Below are 10,454 nucleotides of genomic sequence, written 5' to 3'. Positions count from 1 at the left end.
CGCGCGATATATATGATGCCGCTTTAGGGCACGCGGCGTCCGACAGCTTGAAGCGGCTGCTGCACCGCTCCTTGGACGCTGCGGAGGATTGACGAAGCCACCTTCAACGGATGCAGATCTCATGTCGAATGATGCTCCTCCTGCTCCGCCGATGTGGCGAGGCGACGATGCAGAAGGTGAGGTTGCGCGACACACCGCCCCTTTTGGCACGCGAACGGGAGCCGACAACAGGTGCTCCTCTTTGCGAAGGTGGCCCACGTACTACTGAACGTCGTCTCCTCTCCGAGGCTCGCCGACGTTGAGATCAAGCTGATCCAACTCTAGCTAGGGGTTGTGGTAGCTGCGGCGGTGGAGGGATGGAGTGGAGGAGAGCGTCGTGTTATGGTTGCCGACGCGGATGAGAGGCCGAGAGGACGAGTGTGCGGCGCCGTGAATGGATAAGGCACGACCTGCGGGAGTGGAGGACAGAGTCCACGCAGGCCGTGGGCCAATACGAGGCCGATTTCGGCCTGCACAGTTTGGGAGTGAAAAAATTAAACCCTATTTCTATCCCTACTACTAAATTATAAAAATTTCAGTCTGTCCAATGATTTTCTGCCGTCCTTATCCGAGACGGGCCAGACGTCGGTTCCAATCAATGGTTGGCTTCAACGCCGGCAAAGAAAAAAGGTTTCCAATTCAAAATCTCTTTTATACATTAATTACAGCACATTGAAAATAAAGAAATTATAGAGGCTTAGATGCAAAGTGTTTATCCTATTAGTTTACTTTTCTTTTATTATTTAAATCGATTGATAAATACATAGTAATTCATAGAAAAATCTAAAAATTACAAAACAAATTTTGTTCAGCTCCACATATGTACATCCATGCAGTAAACAAAAAATATCACAAATTTTATTATATTTTCTTTACTAGAGATGCTTGACTATGCTTTTTAGTGCAAAATTGATCGGCTAGAAATTGATAAATACGTAGTAAATCATAAGAAAATCTAAAAATTATAAAACAAAATTTGTTCAGCTCCATATATGTAGATCCATGCATTAAACAAAAAATATCACAAATTTTACTATATTTATTTTTTGCTAAAGATGTTTGCCTATGCTTTTTAGTGTAAAATTGAAATTGTAGTTATCTTGCTCCAATTATTATGAAAATTTTATGGTAGTCTATTTAATGTGATGCTTGATTTGTGGTAAAAGTTTTAGCATTATTCTTGCATATCTCACTAATTTACTAATTTATCTAAATTTATGCTTGAGGATGCTTACATTATCTTTGCACGATGTGTTGTTATGTCATATGAACACTTCATAAGCTCATATATTCATAATCTACATACATTTAACTGATATATCATATTTCATAGGAATCCTAACCTAAATAAAAAAAGCTACCAACAAACTTCTCATGTTTTAGTATAATACTAAGGTATATTAAGAGGTAAGGTTTGACTAATTTCTATTATTATTATTAGTATTAAATAAATATGTTTCCAAGCTATATATTATTGTAAATATTAACTATCAATACCATAGATGTCATGGTTATCAATAAAATAAATTATGGACTTTAAATTTTATAAAAAAGATAAATATAAATAGATATGTAATATTATGCCATCACTTTCTATGGCTATTTAATGTTTTTCTCCCGTTGCAACGCACGGCCATATTTGCTAGTACTTCTAAATTGCGAAAACGCAAATTAGTTTGCTTTTGGCCCAAAAAAATTTAGAACTAAACAGACCTGTTAGCATAGATAGAAACTTTCATTAATGTTCTATTGAAACTGCCCTAAGTCAAAGCTAGAAATAATTGAGGAGAAAATCTATATCGATACTACTTTTTGAGGTGGGGAGAGAGAGCTCGACATATCTTCGGAATTTGAATCTCCTGTCCTTTTTCTTCCTCCACGAGTTTCATTCTTCCGTGGAGAAATAGCATACATGCACGAATAGTAGAATCACGGATTAATCATGTCAGAGTACCATAAATTTCTTCTCTCGGTTTAGTACATGGAAAGAAAATAAGAACACTCATGATTAGCGCTATAGATCGCATACGTTGTTGTAACACTCATTTCTTCTTAGTGAAAAACGTGCTATGGAACTCCCATGACATTAACCTTAACCAATGAAGCTATATTAGTATACGGATAGCTCAGTTTCAAAAAAAATTAATAGCTGATTATTTCCTAGCGCGTCTAATGACACCTCTCCCCCCAAACATGATCACCATGTTGTAGGTATGCATTTAATTGTGGAATTAAAAATTAATAGCTGATTATATTAGATCAGTTTGTTTTGTCTCATCCGCTCAAGTTGCTTACTTCTCTAAAACGAAAGCCTACTCTCCACAAATGCTTTGCGCTGGACATTAATTAATTCACACCCACGTGGAACCCGGGTGCGATTGCGAACTTCCTCGATTTTTACCTTGTGCTAGATTTCGCACAAAAAAAAAGGTAAAAAAACGTAGTAGTATTAGATAGATAGAAGCAGAGATGGACCAGCCTATATATATAAGTATATAAGAGAGTCTAATCCAGGACCAGCTAGAGCTTCGTTAGTGCGCCAGTAGTTTAGCCTCGCAAGAGATCGCGATAGGCAGTGTTCACAGCATCATCAGCCGATCTCGGTTGGATCGACCATGGTGGAGGCAGCTGCTGAGCAGCTGGTGTGCGTGACCGGAGCTGGAGGCTTCATTGGGTCATGGCTGGTCAAGGAGCTGCTCCAACGCGGCTACGCTGTCAGGGGCACCGCCAGGGACCCTGGTGAGTGAGTGAGTCAGCACGTACTACGTTATTCAAATTCAGTATTATCATTATCATGCTGGTGTGTTTATTCTCGTTCCAGCAAATCGTTTATATATACTTCCAATTTCTTGTTATGCATGGTGCCTGCCAGAGGACTCGAAGAATTCCCATCTGCGGGCACTGGATGGAGCTCAAGAACGGCTATCTCTGTACCATGCTGATGTGCTGGACTACATGTCACTTCGTCGTGCCTTCAGCTTATGTGATGGTGTCTTCCATGTTGCCTCCCCGATATCCAATGATCCTGTCAGTATTCTCACTGCTTCCTCTTCTCTATACGTTGTTAGGCTTCATTTTTCCATTGATTTCATATTCCAATTCAAGCGTCACATATATGCTTATGATGCACAATGCAATAATGATGCATGCAGGACCTTGTGCCGGTTGCTATTGAGGGAACAAAGAACGTTATGAACGCTGCAGCAGACATGGGGGTGCAACGTGTGGTGTTCACCTCATCTTATGGGGCTGTCCACATGAACCCTAACAGGAACCCTGATCGGACTGTGGACGAGAGTTGTTGGAGTGATCTTGACTTCTGCAAGCAAACACAGGTCATCCACCACTTCTACTATTATGGATAATAGTATATATGGCTCATCATAAAACCTCAAACAAAATACACAATTGTCATACATACTGGGCCACCTGACCTAGCATGTTTAGCATGCATCGTTTTTATTGACTTAGTATGTATGATCAAAATACAGAATTGGTATTGCTACGCGAAGACGGTTGCTGAGAAGACTGCAATGGAAGAGGCATCAAAGAGAGGGATACAACTACTAATAGTTGTCCCATCAGTGACAATAGGCAGAATGCTACAACCAACATTAAACTTAACTTTATCTGCAGTTGCCACCTACATGAACGGCACAAAGAAGGCATACTCGAACGCAGTTGGAGCATATGTCGATGTGCGGGATGTTGCCCTTGCCCATATTTTCGTGTATGAAGATTTGAGCACACATGGGCGGTACCTCTGCATAGGTGACATGCTACATCAATCGGAATTTCTTCAAATGATGAGAGAGCTCTTCCCACAGTACCCGATCACCACCAAGTATAGTTATCTGCAATTCTTATTATGATTTCAAATAGTGGATCCTTCATTTGCAATGCATGTTTGTCTAATTTATGCTACTCTTTTAGAAATATTGTTGATCTCAAAACTAACTGGTTAAACATTAAAACAAGGTGTGGGGATTCCCTTGCCCCCTACCCGCCACCCACCACCACCAAAATGTATCTAAAGATAATGTCACCAGGGAAACTTAATTTGCTCCTCTTTCCCACAAAGAATAGATTATATACGTCATCATTTAGTATTTGGCTTTGCGGATTTTAACTTTTCCTTTGTTTGTCTAACCATTTAATTAGATGCAAGGATGAAAACAAGCCAATGATCAAGCCTTACAAGTTCTCCACACAAAGGCTCGTTGCTTTGGGTATGAAGTTCACTCCTTTGAAAGAGAGTTTATACAACACAGTGGTCAGCCTACAGGAGAATGGTCATATCCCATTACTGCTACATAAGTCATCCCTGTGAGAAACAAGGATATAAAAAATGGATTTCAACAAGATGGTGGAAATGCCTTAGTTGGTATACTTGGACTACGTATGAACCTGACGATTCCTAAAGTGAATAACCACTCAAATAGTTCAATAAATAAAGGCAAGCTTGAAGCTGGTCTTGGAAATGCCTTAGTTGGTATACTTGGACTATGTATGAACCGGAAAAGACAGTTCCTAAAGTGAATAACCACTCAAATAGTTCAATAAATAAAAGGCAAACTTGAAGCTAGTGTTCAATATCATTTTTTGAAAGTAGTTGGTGTTCATATATTACTTATTTCTCAAAACTTATCCTTCAGTATCGGTATATCACAATATAATGTCCAAGCACACAAGTACTCAGTTTGTTTATAACTGAAATCAATAGTTAAATTCCCTATTAAACAAACATACGACAACGGCACTATGTTGTCACCAAGTGTTCTCAAGTGGACCTGCTTAAGCACATTTCCTTGCTTTTGTCAAAATAATCAAAATTTAATCCGCAGATAAATCGGTTCATGGACAACACCATTGTGGGAAGACCGTAATGCCAAAGGAGTCATTGCCCCCAAATCATAAGCACCAATACTGTAAAACCAATTCTGAACAGAATAAAAAGGTATATTCAGTAGAATTGTAACAATAGAATACGACCCTTCTCAAAATGCATGCATTTTTCTAATATGCTATATGGGGATGGCGAGAAGAGATATTTACATGATTGCATACTAGAGTTACTATAACTAGAGATACTATTGCGTCTCGTACAAAAGTCCCTGTGTATTTATGAAAAAAAATACCCTACCTTTGAGTCCAAGCTTCATCTTGGATACAACTGATCAAGAGATTTTTATCATTCCTTAAAGATACCAAGAGGTTCAAAAAGAAAAGAAAATTGCTAGAGAATGTACCAAAAGCAGTAAAGCACCGATTATGCAATTCTTATAGATGCATGAGATCTGCTCCGTTCTTCATGTTACTCAAAGAATCGCTATTGAAATGCTCAGAATTCCAATACAAGCAACCATTGTCCAAGACACAAAACTGTTGTCTGTGTTCAGGCGACTAGCTAGGTTCATGAAAAAAAATTAAGGCCATCTCATCTCCCTCAATTATTTATAAGTCCAATTTGCCTCCTTCAATCAGGAAACTAGATTTTTACACTCATCTAACTTTTGAAGCCATCCAATTTACCTCTCTTGAATAATTTTGGAGCAGTTTTGGTTGATATGATGCCACGTTAGCCGTCCTATAGGTGTAGCCCAATCGTGAAAAAAAAACATTAGCCTGGGCGCCATGTCATTCAGGGAGCCTAGAATTTATCAAAAAATAAAGTTTAGAAATAACTTCAAAAAAACAAGTCTTGTTTTTTCAGTAAATATGCATTTAAAAATACTAGTTAATATTGAAAGTTTATAGAAATTTCATATAACTCAAAAAAATATAAAACTAATTTCATACTTTCACTAAAATCATGCTCTATTTTCTGTGAGCCGCGCACCATAATACAGAACATGATTTTAGAAAACGTGTTTAGTCTGGCATCGTGAGCATGTCTAAACTGCCTTTCTGCTCGATCATGCGCTCTCGATCGTACGCAAACCGATGATGACATCGCGTCCATCTAGATGTTGCTTGTTCGCAGACATTGGATTGAGAGTCTAAGAAGTCTCATGTTTTGGTTGCCGCTGATGGTCCAATGAGTCTGCTCAAGTCATCGTCGTGATGTCCTAGTGGTGCTACAAAGTTAAACCACATGATACATGCTGTTAATATTATATGTCATCAGAACTTGAATATTTTTTTCTTTTAATATTTTTTTTTCGTGCATGTCTCCACATATAAGCAATGCATTGGCTGGCCGGGTCGATGACGGCAAGTCTCTGGTGATCTGGTGGGAGAGGTAGCACTGTAGCAGCCAACCACTTGCCGCAGGCCGCTCATCTCGTCGCGCAGAATGTCATCTCAATTGCTGGCCCGGCCCATTGGGTTCAAAGTTGTATCCTAATTCTGTTCGTCGGTCTGAAAAGTCAAGTCATAGCTAAAAATATTGTTCATTGATTTATCGTGAGAGAAAAACATTGTTGACTGGTAGAAAAAGTACGGCTTATAAGACAAGCGAACGGTTTATAAACACATGTTAAAACTTCAATGCAGTAAGAAGGCAAACACTCTGTGACAAGTGAAGATCTTCAAAATTTTGATCAGAGACAGACGAATTTTATTTAGATTCATATATATTTGTATGGTGACACTGGCAACCGCATTTGACATAAAAGTAGCTCAGAAGCATATAATTGCTCCTTGACATTTTTCCTTATACATACATATCAGAACTTGCTAAAGAACTCGCAGATGTGATCAGAGACCTCATTAGGCTTCTCCTGGTTGAGGAAGTGGCTCACTCCCTCCATAATAACCACGTCCTCTAGATTTGGCACGCTTGCCTTGAAGCCACCCTTGTGAATGTAGTCTGGTACCCCGGGGGCGTTGTATGTAATGTCTAGGTCCCCAACAATGAATTTTGACGGAACTTTTATCTGAGCTCCAGTCCATGGTGCAGAAAGCTCCCAGCTCCTGCATGACCACGAAATGGATCTCGTGAGACCTTACAAATGCCTCTGTCAGCTCTAAATAAAGCCTCTTCTGTACATAAAGGTCGAATTTACATTGGTTGGCAGTTGGCACCAAATGAAATCGAGTTCAGTAATTCGTAAAACTTATATTTGTCATTAATTCCTCTCCTTTTCAAACATTATACTAGCTCCGTCTAAGAAAAATTGAGATTCTAGTTCTTCTATAAGAATTTTAAGTCAAACTATCTTACATTTAACCAAGTCTAAGACAATATTTATATTTGTGTCACCAAATAAGTATGACGCGGAACATGTTTTCATATTACACATACTTGCTATAATAAATGTTGACAATCTTCTCTGTATATAAGACTGGTCAAATTTGAAAAGTTTTGCTTCAGACAAAGCTAAAACGACATGTTTCTTAGAACAGAGGTAGTATACGTGACCCCCGACCCCACACACACCCAAACCGCATGAAAAAAGGTGTAAATTCAAAATAAAATCAACTTGCACATTTGAATGGTCTAATCAATCATGAATTGATACTTTCAGTTATCCCATGGCAAATAAAAAACGGGAAATTGTTGAATGGCAAATGATTGATAGCATCAATAAAGAAGTAAATTGCAAAATCAAAACTGTTGACTGACCATAAGACACATACCTGTCCATGCATCTGTAGTAGTTAAGTCCTCCAGTAAAGCCTGTTTTCGCAAATTTTTCTGCATAGTAGGAAATATCTTCCTCTGATAGCCATGGAGGACAAGTTCCATCTGAATCAAGTGAATCAAAGAAGCTCTTGTCCTTAGGTAGAACAAGAGGAGCTGGCTTGCGCATGCCGAATGTCTTCTTAAACACATACTTGGTGTCATACAGAGCAAACTCAGCTTCAGCAACACCAGGTTCCTGTATGCATTCTTATGTAATTCGATATGTACAGTATTTTTCAAAAAAAAAATTAAAAAAAAAGTATAAAGGGACATTGATATGCACAAAATATATCACAATGTAGAATTAAAATAGCTAGTTCCACATAACCGCACTATGGAAATGCAACAAAGTAGATGATTTCAAGACAGTGACATCAAAGAGTATTCCCTTGAAGATTCAAATGAACTAAAAGCAGTGAGACAATCTGAATAGTTAGGTAAGTTTTGCAGCTCTAAAAGACCTGGTGCTGCATGCTGATATTCATTGATAGAGCTCCAAAGAAGACCTGATATTTCCTATAAACTATGCTTTTGTTTGGACCCTTGCACAAATTTTTTTTTTCTCAAACACATATCATTATGGCCTTGTTTAGTTCCAAAAAACTTTGAGAAATCGACACTGTAGCACTTTCGTTTGTATTTGACAAATATTGTCCAATCATGGACTAACTAGGCTTAAAAGACTCGTCTCGTCAATTCCGACCAAACTGTGCAATTAGTTTTTATTTTCATCTATATTTAATATTCCATGCATGTATCTAAAGATTCAATGTGACGGGAAATCCGAAAAATTTTGCAAAATTATTTGGGAACTAAACAAGGCCTATATTAAGAAACTTGCACACAACTGTTACTCTGTTGATATTAATTTGTTGTAGGGAAGCCTATTGTCTAAAAAAATAAACCACAGGACTAAGTATTCAAGTTTCTATCAAATGATCTGCTAACCTCCTCCCAGTTCAATCTATGGGCTGTGCTTCATTTTTTAAATTAGAAGTTCCCAGTAGCATTTATTTCGTCACCCTTATCTATCTGCAAGACTGCAACTGTGGATACTTCTAGCTGTTTCTGTTTATCATCACTCCCAGCATTATCTGTGCGGGGTGCCAAATCCAATCCTTAACCGCTAGGAGAAACAAATTAAGGCACCAAGTAATCATTCTAGCATCCATCGAATCTGCCAAATTAACGAAAAGTGCCAAACGCCCGAACCAATGGTTATCAGGGCAGAGGACGGAACATGGCTACTCATCATAAATAAAGAGCATTGATTGATCCTGTCTGCCGATAGGAGACTGCAATAGCAGTATGCAATAGGAATGGAAGCAGAGTACTCCACTTTGGCCTTGTTTAGTTCCCAAAAATTTTAGAAAATTGACACTGTAGCATTTTCGTTTATATTTGACAAACATTGTCCAATCATATACTAACTAGGCTCAAAAGATTCGTCTCGTCAATTCCGACCAAACTGTGCAATTAGTTTTTATTTTCGTTTATATTTAATACCTCATGCATGCGTTTAAAGATTTGATGTGACGGAGAATGTGAAAAAATTTGCAAAATTTTTTGGGAAGTAAACAAGGCCTTTGTTTACCTGGAAGCGGCACATGTAGTGGTCTTCGCCGCAGGCAGCCCTGATGGTCTGGAGCGGGCTCATCTCCGGCCGCCGCGGGTGGTACACGACGCTGAGGTTCACGAGCGCCCGCACCAGGTCCGGCCGGAGCAGACACAGCTGCCACGCCACGATGGCGCCCCAGTCGTGCCCCACCACGAACACCTGCAGCGAGATTGCGAGAAGATAACCCGATCAAATCAAAAAGAAAGAAAAAAAGAAGTCAACGTCGCGTTTCTGCGTCGCAGCTTGGATTGGTGTGCAACGAATCGAACGGACCCGGGGCTGGCCGAGGTCGGAGATGAGCGCGACGAGGTCCCCGACGACATGGAAGGTGGTGTAGCTGGACGCGTCGGGCGGGGAGTCGGAGTCGCCGTAGCCGCGGAGGTCCGGGGCCACGGCGCGGTAGCCGCGCGCCGCCAGGGCGGCCATCTGGTGGCGCCAGCCGTACCAGAGGTCCGGGAAGCCGTGAACGAGCAGCACCACGGGGGCGCCGGCCTCCTCGGGCCCAGCCTCCGCCACGTGCAGGCGCACTCCGTTCGCCTCCACCGTCCGGTGCCGCACCCCCTCCACCGTGGCCGCCATCGCTTGTCTGCTCACCGAGGCGTACTGGCTCAGGCAGAGGCAGGTGCTGCTGCCCGTCGCGCACGCGCAAGCCGCCTGCTTTTGTAGAGGGGCCCGCCGGCTGCTGGCTTTGGAAGCGCAGCTGGGGGATTTGGGGGCGTGCGAGGAGGCCGAAGTGCCGAACGGACGGTGTCACACGTTACGCTGCGATGAAGTAAGGGAAGCGCTCTGGCAGGAATGCGCCTTCGAATCAGGTCTTGTTTATCCAAAACTTTACAAGATTCCTCGTCACAGAATCTTACGGCACATGTATGGAACATTAAATATAAATAAAAAAGATAACTAATTGCAAAGTTTACTTGTAAATCACGAGACGAATCTTTTAAGTCTAGTTGCTCTATGATTAAATAATATTTGTCAAATAAAACGAAAGTGATACAGTGTTAAAATCTAAAAAGTTTTTGGATCTAAACAAGACCCGAGAAAGAGACATGATTTCGTTCACATCACACGTATTCCTGTGTCTGTGTGTGTCTATGATGAGTGGGGCCAATTGCCAGCCATCGTGTGTAACACCCGCGATGTAGTCGAGGTTGAAATGTCATTTCATAA

At 40.5% G+C, this 10,454-nt stretch overlaps 2 protein-coding genes across 2 annotated transcripts; one reads left to right on the top strand and one right to left on the bottom strand.

Annotated features, from left to right (window-relative positions):
- LOC110434137 (cinnamoyl-CoA reductase 1-like) lies at positions 2,545-4,624 on the top strand. Its single transcript, XM_021457892.1, has 5 exons — positions 2,545-2,778; positions 2,912-3,066; positions 3,192-3,374; positions 3,531-3,883; positions 4,201-4,624. Exons 1-5 carry the CDS (start codon positions 2,655-2,657, stop codon positions 4,367-4,369), a joined length of 984 nt encoding a protein of 327 aa, XP_021313567.1. The 5' UTR covers positions 2,545-2,654; the 3' UTR covers positions 4,370-4,624.
- On the bottom strand, positions 6,561-10,036 carry LOC8072419 (epoxide hydrolase A). Its single transcript, XM_002455341.2, has 4 exons — positions 9,558-10,036; positions 9,261-9,443; positions 7,621-7,862; positions 6,561-6,954 (listed from the first exon to the last, which is right to left on the bottom strand). Exons 1-4 carry the CDS (start codon positions 9,861-9,863, stop codon positions 6,708-6,710), a joined length of 978 nt encoding a protein of 325 aa, XP_002455386.1. The 5' UTR covers positions 9,864-10,036; the 3' UTR covers positions 6,561-6,707.

Source organism: Sorghum bicolor, chromosome 3, assembly GCF_000003195.3.
Source record: "Sorghum bicolor cultivar BTx623 chromosome 3, Sorghum_bicolor_NCBIv3, whole genome shotgun sequence".
In the NCBI taxonomy this organism is placed as follows: Eukaryota; Viridiplantae; Streptophyta; class Magnoliopsida; order Poales; family Poaceae; genus Sorghum; species Sorghum bicolor.
Note: the sequence above shows the minus strand (reverse complement) of the source record. Positions and strands in the feature narration are given on the sequence as shown.